Source organism: Rattus norvegicus, chromosome 4, assembly GCF_036323735.1.
Source record: "Rattus norvegicus strain BN/NHsdMcwi chromosome 4, GRCr8, whole genome shotgun sequence".
NCBI classification, from domain to species: Eukaryota; Metazoa; Chordata; class Mammalia; order Rodentia; family Muridae; genus Rattus; species Rattus norvegicus.
Window position 1 is genome coordinate 164,799,458 of NC_086022.1, and position 21,320 is coordinate 164,820,777.

The 21,320-nt window shown below is 36.5% G+C and overlaps 1 protein-coding gene across 1 annotated transcript; it reads right to left on the reverse strand.

Annotated features, from left to right (window-relative positions):
• Positions 1-9,264: 9,264 nt before the first annotated feature.
• Klrc2 (killer cell lectin like receptor C2) lies at positions 9,265-20,408 on the reverse strand. Its single transcript, NM_019261.2, has 7 exons — positions 20,213-20,408; positions 19,782-19,883; positions 19,261-19,311; positions 18,590-18,741; positions 16,148-16,248; positions 15,700-15,842; positions 9,265-9,825 (listed from the first exon to the last, which is right to left on the reverse strand). The coding sequence occupies exons 1-6, from the start codon at positions 20,379-20,381 to the stop codon at positions 15,725-15,727; spliced, it is 693 nt and encodes a 230-aa protein (NP_062134.1). The 5' UTR covers positions 20,382-20,408; the 3' UTR covers positions 9,265-9,825; positions 15,700-15,724.
• Positions 20,409-21,320: the final 912 nt, after the last annotated feature.

Genomic DNA, 21,320 nt, shown 5'->3' on the forward strand with positions numbered 1-21,320 from the left:
ATAAAATTCATACTTCATCATCAGGTCGCCTGTAGCTGTAGGCTTAATTATATTGATAAAGAAACAGAAACACAAGAGGATGACTAACTCTCAATAGACAAGGACAACAGAGAAGGTCCCTAGTGTGTTCCATAGGATGACTATGTCTCCATAGACAACAAGGACAGAACTTTGAGATGTTCCCCAGTGTGTTCCAAGCACTTGGATTTATATGAGCTGTTTAGAGGCATCCATGTTCCAGTTTGTTTCCCTATATTTGAACGGTGCCTAAATTTCTCCATTTGCAATGTACCCTCAACTGACTGGGCAGGGGAGAGAAGGAGGCAGTGACAAGCTCCTTGGGTTACCAGAAAGCTGGGCCTCTTTCAGTGAAGTGAGGTGGTCACAGGCAGTTTGTGGGAACCGAGAACCTAAAGGCGAGTTTGTAGCAGAAAACTAGGGCAGCAGCAACTGTGAATTTGCAGGTTGCCCCATGAGCCTCAGAGTGGTCAAGAGTGGAGAAGGCGATGTCCCACTAACGTGTCACTGAAGGTTGAACAGGAAATTCTCATACTCGACCTGATTTTGAAATCAGTTTTTATTATCTCTCCTTCACATGGCAAGCCACTTTGGGTTCTTGTAGAAAGCAGATAGCGGTTCACTAAGAGTGCTTTTTAGTGTCCTTCTCCAATTATCTAACAAGAATTAGTACGTGTTATATAAAGGTGAGAAAGGACCAACCACAATCCCCAAGCTTCCCCTCACAAGAGATTCTCAGTTTTTCTCCCTCTTCTACTGAAAGAGAACTTTTTAAGTATAATATATTCTGATTACTGTTTCTCTTCCCCCAGCACCACACCATCCAGATCCTCCCCTTCTCGACTTCCATTTTAATCTATGTCCATTTTGTCTTCCATTAGAAAATAAGGTTCTAAAAAATAATAATATAATATAAATCAAAACCAAACAATTCATAATAAGACGAAATAACTGAACAAGAAAAAAAGTCAGAGAAAGTGTATGAGAGATACATAGAGACTCAGACACATGTTTGGGCCCACATAGGAATTCCATAAAAATCCCCAAACCAGAAGCCATAATATTTATGAGAAGAACTGGTAAATTAAACAAAAACAAAAACAGAAACAAAAATTGACAACACTTGAGACAAAGAATTCCCAATGTTTCCATTGAGTTAATTTTGTGCTGGCCATTGATAGCTCTACATAGAACCTATCTTTAATAGCGTTTTATCCCCTCAGTGTGACTTTGGAGATAACCTCTGGGTTAGAAATGGGGACATGCCTTTACTTCATCCTCTTGGTCTAGACTCCATCTGGTTCAGAACCATGTAGGCCCTGTGCATGTCACCACAGTCTGAATCCAAATGTACACCAGCTCCACTGTGTCTTCAAGGCCTTGATTCCTGGTATCCTCCATGCCACGTTGGCTCTTACACTCTTTCTGTCTCCTCTGATTCAGAGCTCCCTGAGCCCAGAGGGGAAGGATATGATGGAGACATCCATTTTCAGGCTGAAGGTTCTAAAGTCTCTCACACTCTGCATCCTGTCCAGTTGTCTCAGTTTTTGTTCCCATCTACTGCAGAGAGAAGAATCTCTGATGGTGGCTTGTCAAAACACTAATCTATGACCACGGCACAATGTTTTTTGTGAGCCATTTTATTGTTATGTTCCTTTGGCAGAACACTAGTGTTTGCTTTCCCCTCGCCTATCCAGCTTCATGTTCTTGGCCACCAAGCAGTGTTGTGTATGGGCTCCATCTCATGGAGTGAGCCTTATTTCCAATCAGATATTGACTGGTTCCCTGCACAAGCTTTGTGCTACTACTGCACCAGTATATCTTGCAAACAAGCCACTCTTGTAACCGTAGCCAGGTCAGTGCTTACCTTTGTCCTGTGGTAGAAAGCAGGGCACCTTCTGGGATGGACATTAATCAGGAGGGATGAAGTCTTGGGCAGCAGCTCAGCTTCTCCTCAGCATTAGGGCCTTACTTTTGGTTTGTAGAGAGCCACCTTGGCAATCGCCTGGGTGGTTTGGGTATTTTCCTGAGAGGATTCTTAGAATTTTAGTTTTAATTCTCTCAATCTCCGTTTCTTCCTGTTTCATTATGTCTCTGTCTGCTGGAGGTTGCCCACACCTAGTATAAGCAATATTATATACATTTTTCTTCTTACATCAATATTGTATCTTTTATACCGTGAAAAATCATGGGAACATTATAAAACTCACAGCATCATTATCAACTGATATTAAACTTGATGTTAATGCAATCAATTCATTTTCAACTTCCAATGGCTGGAACAAAAACCGCAGAATACTTGCACTGTATTTTCACTAAAATTCTTGACGTATTTACATTTTGTTTCACCTTTAAAAATTTTTTAAATTTATCTTTATTTATTTATTTTTTTATGTTCCAGGTTTTATTCCCCTCCAGGCCCACCCTCCAAATGTTCCACATCCCATACCTCTTCCCTGTCCCCTCTGTCTCTAGGAGGATTTCCCCACCCCACTCACCTCACCAGATCTTTCCCTGTGGCCTCCAATCTCTTGAGGGTTAGGTGAATCTTCTCTGACTAAATCCAAACCCAGCAATCCTCTGCTATATATGTGTTGGGGGCCTCATATCAGCTGGTGTATGCTGCCTGGTTGGTGATCCAGTGTCTGAGAGATCACAGGGGTCCAGGTTAATTGAGACGGCTGGTCCTCCTACAGGGTTGCCCTCCTCCTCAGCTTCTTCCAGTTTTTCCCTAATTCAACCACAGGGCTCAGCAGCTTCTGTTCATTGGTTGGGTGTAAATATCTGCATCTGACTCTTTCAGCTGCTTGTTGGGTCTTTTGGAGGGCAGTCATGATAGGTCCTTTTTTTGTGAGCACTCTATAGCCTCAGTAATGGTGTCAGGTCTTTAGGCCTCCCCTTGAGCTGTTTCCCACTTTAGCCTGTCACTGGACTTTCTTTTCCTCAGGCTCTTCTCCATTTCTATCCCTGCAGTTCTTTCAGAGAGGAGCTATTATGGGTCAGGGTATTTGACTGTGGGATGTCAACGCCATCTCTCACTTGATGCCTTTTCTTTTTGCTGGAGGTAGGCTGTACAAGTTCCCTTTCCCCACTGTAGGGCATTTCATCTAGGGTCTCCCCATTTGAGTCCTGAGAGTCTCTCAATTCCCAGGTCTCTGGTACATTCTGGAGGGTCCTCTCAACCTCCTACCTCCTGAGGTTACCTGTTTCCATTTCAAAGCTAAATTTTTACAATTACTTTAGTGAAAAATAAGTAAGTTCGGTGGGTGAAATAGTATTGAAATTATCAATATTTGCACTCTGTCAGTATGACGGAAATTAGAATATTAAATAAGTACTCATATTACTGAGTTACTTATCCTTAATTGTAATTATTTACATTTTAATGCAAATACTTAGTTTTAAATAACAAAAATTCAAATATAACTATGCAGTAAATAAGCTAAATTAAAATCTCTCTTCTATATGATACAGAAGAATCATTTCAATATTTTAAGTTTTGCTTTGTGGCCTTGTTATCCTATTTGGATGTTTTATTTGTTCGCGAGAAGAATGTATGTTCCCTATCTGCCAGTATTATATTACTAAAACTTTTCCATTATCTTGTACATGTTTATGAATCTGTGAAACATATATTTCCTTTTTCACTTCATCATGTTTCATTTATATTTTTATTTTACTGAGACATATTTGAATATTTGCAGTTCATGAATAAACAACCTCCCATGCCCACAACTTGTTTGTGTCACATAACGTGAGAAAATCTCAACATCTTCTACATCAAGGTAAGTTCTCTAGTTGATCCTAAACTCAATGATTTGGCTGCTCTAGCTGCCCTGCTTACTCTAGTGATCTCCAATCTCTGACTCCTATCGGTAGCATTACCTGCTTCTGACCAAACGTGTTAGCATTTCTTCTAGGCTCCATCCCACAGTTACTTGGCAACAGTAAGGTATGTCTGACTCATTATAAAAGGGGCTGCTTGTCCCCTCTCACTCTCTTATCCACTTATCTTCTTACTCTCTTATCTCTCTGCCCCTTCTCCCTCTCTCTCCATCCCCTCCCCATCTCTTTCCACATATTTCTGGCCAGCTTCTACCCCTGCCCCTCTCTTTCTCTTTCTTCCCCTTTCTGTGACTTAAATTCATTCCATATCCATGCTATGGATGGTACCTCACATGGAAGAAATGCCTAAGCATGGACCCGCAGAGGCACCCCCTCCCACCTCATATACCTTGCTCTATAAAACACAGCCCTGGCCTTTTTCTTTTTATAAAACACCGCAACACCGGCCTAGCATTTATATGGTTGTGGGACAGCCAAATGCTGGTCCTCAGCCTTGCACATCATGTATGTTAACCATTAAGCTCTTCATCAAACACATAAAAAAGAGTTCTTATTGAGATAGGAAACCAAGCTCTGCTCCCAAACCCCGTGGGAGAGAGACCTCACCGCCTGATCAGGTGGGTACTCCTGAGGCTGCAGAGCGGAGGAGACCACCAACACTGCCCACCCCTGCCCACATCCCTGGCCCAAGAGGCAACTGTATAAGGCCTCTGGGTTCCCGTAGGGGAGGGCCCAGGAGCGGCAGGACCCCTGCACCTGAGACACCGCCGGAACCTGAAGGAAACAGACCGGATAAACAGTTCTCTGCACCCAAATCCCGTGGGAGGGAGAGCTAAACCTTCAGAGAGGCGGACACGCCTGGGAAACCAGAAGAGACTGAACTCTGCACACACATCTCAGACGCCAGAGGAAAACACCAAACGCCATCTGGAAGCCTGGTGCACGGAGGCTCCCGGAAAGAGCGGCGCAGATCTTCCCGGTTGCTGCCACAGCGGAGAGGACTTAGGCAGTACCCCACGAGCAAACTTGAGCCTTGGAACCACAGGTAGGACCAACTTTTCCCCTGCAAGAAATCTGCCTGGTGAACTCAAGACACAGGCCCACAGGAACAGCTGAAGACCTGTAGAGAGGAAAAACTACATGCCCGAAAGCAGAACACTCTGTCCCCATAACTGGCTGAAAGAAAACAGGAAAACAGGTCTACAGCACTCCTGACACACAGGCCTATAGGACAGTCTAGCCACGGTCAGAAATAGCAGAGCAAAGTAACACTAGAGATAATCTGATGGCCAGAGGCAAGCGCAGGAACCCAAGCAACAGAAACCAAGACTACATGGCATCATCGGAGCCCAATTCTCCCACCAAAATAAACATGGAATATCCAAACACACAAGAAAAGCAAGATCTAGTTTCAAAATCGTATTTGATCATGATGCTGGAGGACTTCAAGAAAGACGTGGAGAACTCCCTTAGAGAACAAGTAGAAGCCTACAGAGAGGAATCGCAAAAATGCCTGAAAGAATTCCAGGAAAACATAAATAAACAAGTAGAAACCCATAGAGAGGAGACACAAAAATCCCTGAAAGAATTCCAGGAAAACACAATCAAACAGTTGAAGGAATTAAAAATGGAAATAGAAGCAATCAAGAAAGAACACATGGAAACAACCCTGGACATAGAAAATCAAAAGAAAAGACAAGGAGCTGTAGATACAAGCTTCACCAACAGAATACAAGAGATGGAAGAGAGAATCTCGGGAGCAGAAGATTCCATAGAAATCATTGACTCAACTGTCAAAGATAATGTAAAGCAGAAAAAGCTACTGGTCCAAAACATACAGGAAATCCAGGACTCAATGAGAAGATCAAACCTAAGGATAATAGGTATAGAAGAGAGTGAAGACTCCCAGCTCAAAGGACCAGTAAATATCTTCAACAAAATCATAGAAGAAAACTTCCCTAACCTAAAAAAAGAGATACCCATAGGCATACAAGAAGCCTACAGAACTCCAAATAGATTGGACCAGAAAAGAAACACCTCCCGTCACATAATTGTCAAAACACCAAACGCACAAAATAAAGAAAGAATATTAAAAGCAGTAAGGGAAAAAGGTCAAGTAACATATAAAGGCAGACCTATCAGAATCACACCAGACTTTTCGCCAGAAACTATGAAGGCCAGAAGATCCTGGACAGATGTCATACAGACCCTAAGAGAACACAAATGCCAGCCCAGGTTACTGTATCCTGCAAAACTCTCAATTAACATAGATGGAGAAGCCAAGATATTCCATGACAAAACCAAATTTACACAATATCTTTCTACAAATCCAGCACTACAAAGGATAATAAATGGTAAAGCCCAACATAAGGAGGCAAGCTATACCCTAGAAGAAGCAAGAAACTAATCATCTTGGCAACAAAACAAAGAGAAGAAAAGCACACAAACATAACCTCACATCCAAATATGAATATAACAGGAAGCAATAATCACTATTCCTTAATATCTCTCAACATCAATGGCCTCAACTCCCCAATAAAAAGACATAGATTAACAAACTGGATATGCAATGAGGACCCTGCATTCTGCTGCCTACAGGAAACACACCTCAGAGACAAAGACAGACACTACCTCAGAGTGAAAGGCTGGAAAACAACTTTCCAAGCAAATGGTCAGAAGAAGCAAGCTGGAGTAGCCATTCTAATACCAAATAAAATCAATTTTCAATTAAAAGTCATCAAAAAAGATAAGGAAGGACACTTCATATTCATCAAAGGAAAAATCCACCAAGATGAACTCTCAATCCTCATCTTCGGTTGGTTTATATACAAGTGTGCAATTTCTAGGCTTGAAATAAAATGATGTTATCTGGTGCTGGATAGAGGAGCCTTATTTTTTATTATGGCAGCTTGCTATTTTTGTAACATGGTGATTTGGTTGAACACAATAAAGTACAGTAGTAACTGATCTCCCCTTCTTCCTGGATGAGTGAGGAGATGATTAAATGTTGATGTCAGCATCCTTGAGCATATTCAGATGAGCTTCTGCTTCTGTTGAAAAGGATGCTGTGTTTGATTGTGGTCCGAAGCTTTGAAGCACTACTTGGCATCTCCTTCCTTGGAGGTCTTACTGTTTAAACATAACAGATTTGATAGCTTGTTGGTAAGGTGAGGTCCAGCTTGTCTCCACTAGGTCATCTTCATGTGAATCCGGTGGTTATACGGTTTTGTTCTAGGGATATTTCATTTTTTTAATAACGGTTTTAGCTGACATTCATGGAGAGAATAAATCCTTAGAACTGTGCCACTAGTGTAAGGAAATCCTGTCTAGAGTATGTTTCTTTACAAAGCTGTGTCACACCATCCTTTGGGCCCTCTGCTGGAAAAGTAGAATCAAGTCTCAAATAATGCCTTTTAAATTGTATCCTCTAGTATTATAGATGTAGGACAGTACTGTATCATACCTCTGTGGATGTAAAATAGCTTGTACCTGCTTTATGATACGTAGCAGTGACCGTGCTTTATCAGAGCTGTTTTTAATGATGTTGCTCAGAATGTTTTCTTTCCAGATGATGATTGAGAAGCTAATTTAAAAAAAAATGGTGCCAGGTACCACAAGAGTAACAGAACTGTGCTGTTTTCTCGGGTTTTGTTTTTTTACTTTTTTTTTTTAATGGAGTGTGCTGGATGTCTCTACAGTTTTGTTCAGATGACTGCAGAACCTGGAAAAGCTGTTGCTGCTGTTGATGCATTACACACTGCTATTATTGGTCTTTTTATATAAATATAAATATATATATACAGATATATAATTTGAATTTTTTGAAACTTTAGCTGTGCTGTCAACTTTGGAAAAAAGTATCCCCGTTTACTGTGTTGAGTTGGCACTGTACAGAAATTAACAGCCATATTGGTCTAGAAATGTTGAACTTAAGTTTTTTCCATTTGTACAGGGGTAACACACTGTATTAAATATGTAAGGTCTTATCTACGTGGGTTTGATTACAAAAACTAATAAAGTATTCTCTAAATTAAAAAAAAAAAGAATATCCTTGGCAGGGAATGGGAAGGCAAAGTTTAGAACAGAAGCAGAAGGAACACCCATTCAGAGCCTGCCCCACATGTGGCCCATACCTATACAGATATTAGATAAGATGGATGAAGCAAAGAAGTGCAAGCTGACAGGAACCAGATGTAGATCTCTCCTGAGAGACACAGCCAGAATACGGCAAATACGTAGCCAAATGCCATCATTAAACCACTGAACTGAGAACGGGGCCCCCGTTGAAGTAATCAGAGAAAGGACTGGAAGAGCTTGAAGGGGGTTAAGACCCCATATGAACAACAATTCCAACCAACCAGAGCTTCCAGGGACCAAGCCACTACCCAAAGACTATACATGGACTGACCCTGGACTCCAACTGCATATGTAGCAATGAATAGCCTAGTAAGAGCACCAGCGGAAGGGGAAACCCTTGGTCCTGCCAAGACTGAACCCCCAGTGAACATGACTGTTGGGGGGAGGGCGCTAATGGGGGAAGGATGGGGAGGGGAACACCCAAATAAAAGGGGAGGGGAAAGGGTTGAGGGACGTTGGCCTGGTAATCGGGAAAGGGAATAACAATCGAAATGTAAATAAGAAATACTCAAGTTAATAAAGATGAAAAAAAAAAAAGAGATAGGTAACCAAACTCTCCATTCAAGTTTCTCTTTCTACACAAACCTGGTAACAGCTATTGTAAGTTGTTAACTACTCCTTTTGTACAGCAATGACAACGATATAACAAACATCAGAACCTTTGTCTTAGTAATACCAATGATATGCAATAATGACTTTGTATCTTTGCAGAGGCATGATCAGGCACATGCAAATTACAGGCATCATTCTTGTAGGCTGCTGCAAATAAAATGCACACAGGCTAATACATACACACATAGGGAAAGTTAGGCATGCATCCCCAAATCTATCTGCATATGTAGAAAACAAGCAAAACCTCACCCTACATATGTCCCAAAAAGTCACTGCACAAAAATTACTCTTTTCAAACAGAACAAGTATTTGAGTCTTGTCTTATAGCCACAGTAGCAAAATTTGAGGTGATTGATACCAAAGGGCAGTCTGACTTTAAGCATGTCCTTTGAATATTGTACAAGAACACATGTTTCTGTAAAGTCTTTACTGGTGAAGATTCATTGACTAATTCTTTTGTTCATTTCTTTTGAAAGTCACTATCATTTCTGCAAAGGCTGTGTTCAAGATAAAGTTAAACCAGTGAAAACACTGGGACTTTGAAAATTATTGTCTACTTTTCTGGGGTTTATTAGGACATAATGTTTTGCTCCTTAATTATAATAGCAAAAAAAGGAGCTCTTAAACAATTAATATTTATGAAAACATGAATTTTAATTTCTTAGTTTAAAATTTATTTTATACTAATATATAAAAGTATATAATAAAATTATTTTATGTGGGAAATATTATAAATATGAACCTTTGGGAAGAAAATATTGCAAAAAACCTACATGTTCAAAACTGACCAAAATTTGAGCTGGAGAAATGGCTCAGCTGTTAAAGGCTAGGCTCACAACTTAAAATAACCAACTTCACAATAATTAATATAACCACTTATGAATACTAATTAGCATCTTAATCAAGTTTTCCAGAAGCATGACATTGGTTTACAAACTCACAATACATAGACTAAAAACGCTTTGCAATAATTCTGTTATTATACTTTTGACAAACTCAGGATAAGCTTTTGAAATATTTTTTTTACAAAATTACATAAATGAGAATATATTAAATGTGTCCTGTAATGACTATGAGCGGAGACTTCCAGTCATTCAAGAGCAGTCTTATAGGTAACAACAATTGTGATTGTTACCATCAAATGGGACAGTAAGGGAAAGCAGATGATCCTTTGGATTCTAGTCACAAGTTCATGTGAAGGGAGCCAGAGATCTGCAAGGAGAAAAGGAAGCAGTGAAAAAGGTGGAGGGAAACAGCTGCTTGGAGTGTGGGGGTGGGCTAACATGCATACAGATTAGGAAAGATAAACTCAGACAAAATGCCACATCCTCAAATCTAATTTTACCTTTAGAACGGACTTTTGTATATTCAGTAAATGTGTGCTTTGTAAAGACTTGGAGAATTTAGCAACACATCAAAAATCTGTACATATGTATGTATCTGTATATGAATGTATATATATATATGGTGTTATGTATATATGCATGTATGTATTTATGTACATATGTTTACCGTAGCCAATTTGGAGGTTGGATTATTACATGCAAAATGAATTATAACGAACTGGTTTCCAACTCCAGTGCAGCATTCCTCTGACAAAGAAAGGTGAATACATATTTTAAGAGTCATGGCAATTTTCTTCATTTCCTTCAAGGTGTTAGGACCACTTTGAGGGTATAATTTTAGACAGGTTACTTCTTGTGTAGTCACTTGACTGGAGTGCAGCAGAAGATGTCAGGAATTATTCTTTAGGTAAATGTCTTTAAGGCATTAACATAGTAAGTCTTCTGTAAGCTTGAATAGAATATGAAGCCTAAGACCATCCAACTGGGTGAAATGTAGGGTGAACGCTCTTTCTGTTGCAGCTTTATCCAAAAGTCTTGTTCAAATGTCCTCAAACCCTTGAGCTATATCTAACTTTAAAAATAAAAACATTTCAACAGGTGTCTGGGTTCAACATAAATTCATAGTTGGGACTAGGAAACACAATAGATTGGCAAAAATTAAAGAAAGGCATGGAAGTCTGGCATGGTGGTTGGCTTTTGTTGCTATGATAAAATATTTTGATCAAAAGCAACTCAGGGATTTATTTCAACATATACTTTTGGGTCACTTCCATAACTGAGGAGGGAAACCAGGGATGGGAGCAGAAAGCAGGAAGGAACACTGATTGATGCTTCCATTTCAGTCATTCTTTTATAGCACAGGGGTATGTGTCTAGAAATGGTGCCACAGACAAAGGTTAGGGCCATTCCGTCTCAGTCATTCCTAAGAATAGTTTGCCACAGTAGAGACTACAAAGCCAATCTGACAGAGGCAGTTTCTCAATTGATACTCCTTCTTCCCAGGTTGTGTCATGTTTACAATGAGGTAACCAGAACACCTGGCATGGTGGCTTAGGGCAGTAATCCAAGCTTCTTAGGAAGCTGAGGTAGTAGTGTCTAAAACTCAATGACAGCCAAATCTGTAGAAATCCATGCTGGTTCCAGGCATAAAACCATGTAAGTTTTGTTCCTAAAATAGAAATGTGAAAAAGTAGACTAGAATCAAGTCCTTGTGTGGCATATGATTTTGAGTGTAAAAAACCTCATGCATAAAAATATCAGTAACATGAAGCAAGACTTCACAGGAATATCTTTTAGAATGTCTATAATATTATTGAGCCTCATGACTAGAATGGGTGCATTAAATTTTTTATTTTATAAATAATGATTTAGATGATTATGACAATTTTGATATGTGATAATTTTCGAAGACCAGATGCCAAGTGGGGGTGTACTGATAGTATTTTTACCACGTGCATGATCATTATTTCGCTATAATGCTTTTATTTATTGATTACCAATAGTGTTTAAAACGAAATCTTATCCTTTATTTTGAATGTCTCAAAAGGTCAGAGATGTCTTTATATTTAAAGAAAAAGAACAAGTATTTTGTGTTTGAAACTGTTACATGACATTAGGCTACCTATAAAATAGACAATATCAACATCAAACAAAGGGGAGTCTGTTACCCATCATTTCAGGGATGTTCATGGCCATGAAACCTCTGGAAGGTTCAGCTCAAACTAACCTAAGTTTTTATTTCCTAAAGTCTACAGAAATAGAATTTAGAATCTTAGAGCCATCAGTATGACTTGTATAGTCATGGGCTACCTAAAGACATTCTGTGGCTAAGGGTGTGCCTCAGTGGCACATAGCACTTGCCTAGCATGTGGGAGCATTTTCAGCAACACAACAAACAGAAAAAAGATGATGAAAATATCTGATCAACAATGAATCATGTGTAACTATGGTCCTGAAATATTATGTATTTGAAGACACTTCAGCTGCTACAGTTGTCCTATTACAATCTCATTACATGGGACTGTGTAATGATGCATTTCTCAGAATGTGACTGTCATTAATTGAACCATGAATTGTGGGGTTCTCTGCAACCAACAGAGCCAGGAGGGTAATGATCAGAAGGAAACAGTGGAAATTAGGAGCCAGTGTTGATTCAAACATAGTCTGATCTCGATTGGTTATTTCAGGTATGTTTAAGCACATTGCAATTTGGGAAAAAAAGTTTCCCAATGAAAATTAACCCCATGTACACAACAAAGCTTAAGATACGACTATATAGAAATTCTTTGTAAAGTACAAGTGACGTCTTCCAATAAAAACAGATTTTACAGATTATCTAAGAAAATAAGCTCAAGATTAGGGTCTGGAGGAGGATATGATATGGCTTCAGCCACACAGTGCAAAAGTCACCAGTCTATTAGTCACTTCCACTCCCAGCTTTCTGAGTAGAAAACAGGTTACACGTCTTGCTCTTTGAAGAGACAACATTGTGTGCTTAACATTCCTGATTCTCCTACTGCTTATCTGTGGGTACATTAACTTACATGCCTTGTGCAATAAGTCAACCTATATTTCTATTCATTATATTTTATTTTTATAAACTAAATCTTATTTCAAGATTCATATATATTCCATATATATACTCTATGTGTGTTCAATTCATCACAACTAAATTTATTTTATTAAAAAACATCTTAGTGTACTTTGAGATTTAGTTCTCAAGTATTGTAGACCATGGTCTGTTCATTAATGTTTCTTTTTCTTATTTGATATAATTATATGTATTACCGGTATAGACATTGACCCACAGTTTGAAACTATACAATCCTTTATCTGTTATATAGAACATATTTTTATTACACACAACAATGTGGGTTTTTACTATTTGGGCATGTAACTCTACGAAATCTATGTTTAGATAATAATATAACAAAAATTTAAAAACAAAGTGAAGTGATTTAATATAACAAGAATATTTAGATTTATACTTTTAATTTTTTCAAATTAGTCATCTGTAAGGATAGTCCTGTGAATATAACTTTCTTTTGGCTCTTACTGAAGGAATTTTGACACTTAAAGATGAATAATTTGGAGGTAAAAAAGATGTAAATGGGCTTTACTTTTTTACAATGATAATAAAATTAATTCATTTTTTAGGAATTAACAAAAGTCGTGTGTAAAACTATAGGAAGGATTTGGCCATTTAATGATTAATGTAGATGAGAGACTTTGATGCAAAAAGAAGAGTAGAAGGAATTATTCAAATTTTCTTAAATAGTTAGTGAATGAATATTATATTGATGAAAATTATCCTACCGAAATGTTTATTAGTATCAGGGAATTACATCGTAGCATTTCAGAATGAAAGCAATTGAATAAACAGTAAAGGTTGAAGGTTGTTGGAACTTTTGATTGTTTGAAAAAGAGTGAAATGACTGATTCATTGAATTTTAAGAAGTAAAGAATTAAACTGTAAAATGCAAGACATGAATACTTAATGTTAAATTAACAAACTGAAGTTAAAATAACAAATTTATGTAATGGAATGTCGTCAGTGAAAATATTGTGAACAGGCAAGGAAAGAGAAAAACTAGAGTTTCTGGGATAGAAATCTTCAAAATTAAATGAATTAATTAATTCATTAATACATTGAATGTATTAATTATACATTCAAGCAAATTATAAGTAATATATTGCAATAATCTAATATACATTAATATAAGCTAAATAATATTTAACTTAATATGGTCTTGTCTTGTTAACATATGAATGAAAAACTCTCAACATAGGCATAAGGAATAATGAAAGTAACAAAATGATAATGAGCCAATACTGTACTATCATATGATGACAAAATTATTATTGGAGATGAAGAATATTGAATAATGACAAGATTGTCATTCAAACCACTAATAACATTTCAATTGTTCTTGTATACCTAAAAGTAAAGAAATGAATAATAAAGCATAGAATTGGAAGACAAGAGTTTAGTCCCAAATGGGACCTAGATACATCGCTCCACATTTCTGCCAGCAGATGACTCTGTGAGGTTATGGACAACCTTAAGCTGGAGAGTTAACACTGGCTCTCACTGACGTACCCACTTCTGTGAGCATAGAAGGCTCAGATTCTTAGATCCACAAGGAAAATTTATGCAGAAATATGTAAATATTTCTCAGCATATAATTAGAAAGTATTTAAAGATGAGCTATTCACACAATAGCCATGACCATGTTTACAGAAGACATTCAAATTGCACATGTTCAAGCTTAAACTTAAATTAAAAAAGTAAATAACATGTAAAATAAGTTTAAAGTAAGTTCTTTGGTCTTAGTAGCCATATTCACAGCCACATGTCAACATCATTAAAAATTTCCTTTGTCATATCAAGAAAAAAATCAATAAATGGTCAAAGGTTCGAAGCATTTGGTTTCCAAATCTGAAGCATATTTCTAAGTAAGAATAGGACAAATATATTATCACTAAATCTCCTCAGTTAAAAATTATAATGGATACATAGCAAAACTTCCCTCATGAATAATAGATTCCATCAAAGTCCTTACTTCAGAAAAGGAGATATTTCAGTATGAATATGTATTGGAAGAAATTGAAATCAGGAAAGCCAAATAAGGTGAAGTTCACAATCAATGAAGCCAAAAGCAGAAAACAATAAACGGTACCACATTACAATCAAGAACAAAATTCCAACAGAAAAGTCCAATAAGGACAAAAGTCCCTTTCATTGAAAAGATAGAAGAAAGCCGCTGTTGTTAACATATGCCCATAAGCCTCTCCTCCAACAGACACAATGGCTGCTGACACTTTGATTTCAGTCTGTGCTACACAGGGAGATCTCATCTCAACCAAACCAAAACCAAACAAAGCTAAACAAACAAAACCAAAGGGTTTGGGGATGGTCCAGAAGGTAACAGTGTTTGCCATTTAACATGCCAATCTCAGTTTGATCCCTGAATCCCACATAGTAGAAGGAGGAAGCCACCTTTTATAAGATGTCCTCTGACCTTTGTACAGGCTCAATGAAAGCATGTATGCACACATACATGCACACACACACACACACACACACACACACACACACAAAATCAAAAAGATATAAGTCAAAGACATATTGTGAGATCATGAAAATAACAGAAGAAATAATAGACCCATATAATTAACCAACGGCCCATGAAAAAGTATTAAGAAGGTATAAATATTTTATATCTATATTTTAATAAATGTTCTAAGTTTTACAGGCCTCAGATATTGAAAGTATATTAATAAAAATTTTCTGGGTATCCAGTGGACAAATGTCTTAGAACATATTTGCATATTTACACACATAACTACACAGATATGCTATACATATGCTTATGTATATATGTATATATATATATGTGAAAATGTAGATTAAAAGTGGATGACCTAAGTGTACTACAGAAGCCAAATTTGCAATTTACAACTGGCAATTCTACAAAGTCCTATGAAAGTGCATTGACTCGTAGATTTGAAATGTAACAACTCTTCTGTACAAAGCCTCCTTAGATGTATGCTAAAAGTTAATATTATGAGTAGCTTGATCAAAAAGACTCAGATACAAAAGTAATATTCATTACTTTTTGAGTGCTTACATATTCCAATAATTGTTTTGCAAGAAATGGTCATTGAAACAAATAATATAATCCAATTTAAGATATACACAATCACAAGTCTATTTTCAGGTTGTGAAATGTAACATTACCTGGCAGACTTCAAATGAAGGTGTTTTAGTTGGTGAATTTGCACTTACAAACATATGTATGTAAAGTTGTACAGTTTTCTGCCGTGAGATGAGAAGTTGACATCATGATACAGTTATATTCATCATGCAGCATCTCCGTTATCCTACAATAGTGCAAACACAAAATTCACTTATAAATGTATGTCTATATTCGGCTAATCTACCAAATGAGTGACTTCTATAAGTCATTGCAAAAGAAGTCTCACAAAAGTCATGAAAGTCAGCAATGACGTCTTCACTAATAGTGGGGTAAGAGGTAATTGTTATGAAAGCCAAGTAGCCCATTCTTCAGAGTCACATGAGCAGCTCATTCTGCCAGTCTATAATTCAGCTTCATTTGTTGACAACATTCTTCTGAGGCTTTCTTTGTATATTTTTCTGGTCTATTGCATCCTTCATGAGAACTTACCTTGGTTTGAAAGTTGAGCCATTTTCCCAAACCCAGGGCTGACTTCTGCTCTTTCGAAAGAATCCAGTCCATGAGACCAGTGAAAAGGACTCCAGAAAAGCCTATCAGAGAAGCAAGGAATTTTCATCATTATGAAGGCTTTTACTGTTTTCAAAATGTGTTAGTGTATCCTGTCATAATATGGTTATTATGTAAACTTATTAAAGTTGACCACACATCTTATATTTCCAAAGCATTCACATGTGTGGATTTTTGACCTAGAATTAACATTTAAATGCTTATATTTAGAAGTTTTATTCTTCTATTAGTGGGAACTATTGTGACTGATTTTTGAAATTTAATAGTCATTCATTCTAACAATACACAGATAAGAAGGATTTAAATAAAATTTCAGATACTATACATGAAATTCTCTGGATGCTGTGCTCAAATCAATCTATTTTTCTACTAATCCTTTGAATTTTGTTTTGGAAGAAAATTAATGGGATATTATTGAAGAAATGATTGACATAGCACATGAATCTTTGTTTTCTTGGCCTTGCATTATTCTATAGTGAAGGCCCTGCTGCTGTCTGTGAGTGTTCTGATTGAGTAATATACAACGGTATTAATATTTCTCTTGGCTACTGCGCTAAAACAAGGTTAAACTTAGAAAATAATCATGAAAAGTACAAACAACAGATTGGGAAGTCCAGAAGTAAAAAGGTGGAAGTGTTTTGCATCTTAAAATGAGGAATGGTAGAGAGTCGGGCATCTCCTGTCCCTCACATGACAGAAGGAAATGACCTTACCTACTGTCCTCGAGTGCTCATGTTACAGCAGGTGGGTCCTCTAAGTTAATCCCTCCTCTGTGTGGAATGTAGTCTTACCAGAAACCACGGATAAGCCTAATAGTGCTAGACTGTGGTATCTGTCATCCAACCCGAGTCATCGTGACATTTTACAAGAACCGGTAAGCATGGTTAACCAGAGGTTGTGGATTATTTTCTCACTAAAGGACACCAGGGTAGGGCTGTGGTGCATATAAATGTTATGTGTAGAAAAAATGTGCCCAAGAGCTCTACTCTCACTGCTGGCACACAGGAAAATGGGTTACAGAATGGAATGCTCACATAATACAGAAATGATGGCAATCTGCAGATATTGTGGCAATAATGTGGATGGACTACCCCAAAGATCATCAAAAAGGCAAACGGAGCAAGATAAAAATGTTGATTCTACTTACATATAGCTCAGCAGCAAAGACAATTTATGAAAGCAAATGTCAAGAAAATTGTCTTTGGCAGAAAGGCCTGATGAGGGCCATGGAGGAAATGGATACATCTGCCCTGTGATCTGATTATCATTACCTCCACCTATCACTCTTATATAGATTTTTATGAATATTTTATCTCATATAGATTTTATATAGTTATATATATTACATATCCTATACATTTTATGTCCTTTTATTATATATTCATATATTATTAAAATTATATATTATATTATAATTACAGTATTACATACCCTGATTATTTAATATTTTTTATTATATATTTAGAAGGTATTGAATTATATAATATATATTGTATTATTATATTGCATATCTTATATATTTTACATCTGCTCATTATATATTTATGTTATTAAAATTATGTGTTATTATATTAGTAAATTACATATCTTATATAATACATCTTTTTATATTACTAAAATTATATCATTATATTATTATATTTTATATTATTAATATATAATTATGCATTGTATTATATATAATATATCATATATTATATCTCATATAGATTTTATATAGATATTTTCATATTTAGATTTTTTCCATTTACAGTAAAACTAAATGGCAAAGTTTATTTCAGACTAAAAGCACCTGTACAGGGGCTGGAGAGATGGCTCAACGGTTAAGAGCACCCGACTGCTCTTCCAGAGGTCATGAGTTCAATTCCCAGCAACCACATGGTGGCTCACAACCATCTGTAAAGAGATCTGATGCCCTCTTCTGGTGTATCTGAAGACAGCTACAGTGTACTTATATATAATAAATGAATAAATCTTTAAAAAAAAAAAGCACCTGTACAAGGATAGGTTTCCTAAAATCAAAAACTGGAAATAAATATTTGCTACCAGCACGCAAATACAAATAAAACATTATAAAATAAAACTATAAAACATTATACAGTGTTGTAAATACATGAGACATGAATATAAATAGGAACGAGCAGGTTGGTGGTGCCACACGCTGTTAATCCCGTCACTCAGGAGGGCAAGGCAGCCAGATCTCTGTGACTTTGAGGACAACCTGGTCTAAAGAATGAGTTCCAGAACAGACAAGGCTACACAGAGAAACTGTTTCCTAAAAACAAAATGACATGAATGGGCTCTATGAACATCACATTGACAGGAAGAAAGGTTAAGTAATGATCGACACATGTCACCTCTTACCTGCTCCTCTTCACTATCTATGTGAAGCAGGCTACAGTTTTTGGAAACGCAGGACGTCAAAGCATCATTCCAAGATTTTCTCTCCACACTAATGTAATAACAGTTGTGGGAATATGACATCCAATCATCTGGACAACGAGTACAAGGTCGTGCTGAAAAGAGATTGTGGTTTATATCTAGAAGCAACATGAACTTATAATGAAAATTAGTTTACATGTTTGTCTAATTTTAAACATCCATGTGTAGAGTACTCCTATGTGCCCTATATGCTTGTACCTAGAAAACAAAATGCACACTCAAATACACTCAGAGTCAACTGCTGGCCCATAGTTTATGTGTCCATCTAAAGCACATAAACTCAAACAAATTCTCTTTCTACAGATTTTTTTCTTTTAATAATCACTGATTTAACCTCTTTTCTTAAAAGACTGAGTTCATAGTTTCGTAGTAGAAATCTTAAGTCTATTATTAAGATTGTTGATAGTTATTTTATAATTATTTATACTTATTGCTCAACACAAATCATTACAATCCTTTAATATTTTAAGAGAATATAGTGTTAGTGCTTCCAGATTGTTCTCTTCCTAGGAATATAACTTTTGCGTGACTTAACTTAGGCACAAAATGTAATGTGCATAAACATCAGAACTTTGGAAGCAAAGGGCGTGTACCTTTCTGGGTTCTATTCAGGAGGGAGTGGATCTGCTTCTTCTGTTCAGTATCTGCAGAGTTAAAGGCATTCTTAAGAAATTTGAAATCTAAAATTATCATAACAATTTTAGCTTCTTAGTTTGAAATTAACGTACTATTTGAGTTAAAATAATACAGAATACATTCGCAGTTGCTAAAATATAAATAATATGTTCAAAACTTGGAAAGCCTACATTTCAACATCTTCACCCTACAATCCATGGCAGGGATGACACTTTCAAATCTTTATTTGTATTTTTCAGTGAAGTATTCTAAAGTGTGTTGTTGAATTATAAAGCTGTAATTGGTATAGTTAGCGCACATATTATAATAATAACCCTGTCATTTATAAGTTTGACAGAATTAAAATAACCATTCCGTATTTAATTGAAATTTGTACTTGAAAATAAAAGCTTTGTTTCTTAACAGCAAGGAGCACTGAGAGACATGAGGTTATTAAAGTGGAGGGCTCTCTTAAAATCTCTCTCAAAAACATGCTTACATGAAGAAACAATTCTTGTTGAGAACACCAGAGTGATCAATAAGGCAAACCAGATGATGCCCAGGATCCCAGAAATGAGCTTCTCTGGAGGTGATGAAAAATCTACAGAAATAAATGGAAGTGTTAAGAGAAAATATCAGACACAGATGCTCATAGGCTTTACACAGAAGAGAGCCCAGAGAATCAGATTAATTCAGCCCCCAGACTTGCCTCTATGCTGCAATCATGCTGTAGCAAATATCATTGCATTTTTAGTGAACAAAATGATTTATATAGTCTTGTAACAATGTCTGAATGCAACTGTGTTTACAACTTGCATTACAACTGCATGGGTCAAGTTACAGCTCTTTTCTTTCCCCTTTGGCCCTTTTCCCACCTTTGCACGCTGGCTGGCACTATAGAACTGTTAAGCTGAAAAATCAATGCCTTACTTTTGCAGTAGCCCTGCCTGCTGATCTTGAGATGCTTCTGGGAAGCATGTTGAAAGCTAAATTCCAGCAGGTGATCTCCTGCTTGATTACTGAAATGGAGCTGCGACTGGGTTTTCTTTGTGGATTTCCTGGGTTCTGAGGCACTTTCAGTTCCGAGCAGGTGACTCATGACTCCTGCCTGCAGGCCAGTGAGTGATATCAATTCTGGGCTCTGTGGTAATTCTACTTATGTTCTATGCTGGGGAGATTCTATTGAAGAAGCTACACATCGTGATGCAATAAAAAGGGAGGGGCCCAAAGAACTGGCACTTTTGTATAGTTGAAGTATCTAAATTTTACCTTGGAGTTTGAGCTCACGTGCTATGCTTCAAAAGATATTCTTTGACAAATAATTTTTGGTAGGGAAAATGAAAAAATAAATTAGGGAGACGAAAAGGTTCACAAATAAAGGGCTAAATTTATATATTAGATCCTATTTTTATAGGAATAATACTGCGAAATATTTTAATGTCTTCATGAAAAGGACACATGCTCTAATAGAAAATAATTATGCATACATTTTATGATGTTTGATTTTAATAAGCACTAGAAACTCAATGTTCTAAAATACTGAGTAGAAAGGTTGATATATTGAAATTATTGGCATTATCTTATTTTAGTCATATGAATTTAATAAAGAGAACTAGGTGCTATTAAATTAGTATCTATTGGATTAATGAAAATATTCAGAGAAATCACCAAAAATGAGGATACTGTAAATATTGGAAAATGTTTTGTGTCAAAATAAACATGTATAAATTAAACAATATTTGAAATATTTAAAAGTTTTTTTCTCAAAGGTGATCTTTAGTTATTATTTTACTTGAGTTATTGATTTAATGGCTAAACTTTGAAATTATAAAGTGATAAACTGAGGTACTATATAATTTAATAGTGTTGGTTTACACTTACCCATTGAATCTATGGTTGTTAAAATGTGCCATTCTAGTTGGGTGTTAACTCAATTGTAATAGAAGACTTAGAATCAGTGGATCAGTGAGGTCTAGAACTAATTCCGGCTTTGAGACCTGTAACTGTTAAAAAGTTATTAATAGTTGGAATCTAATAA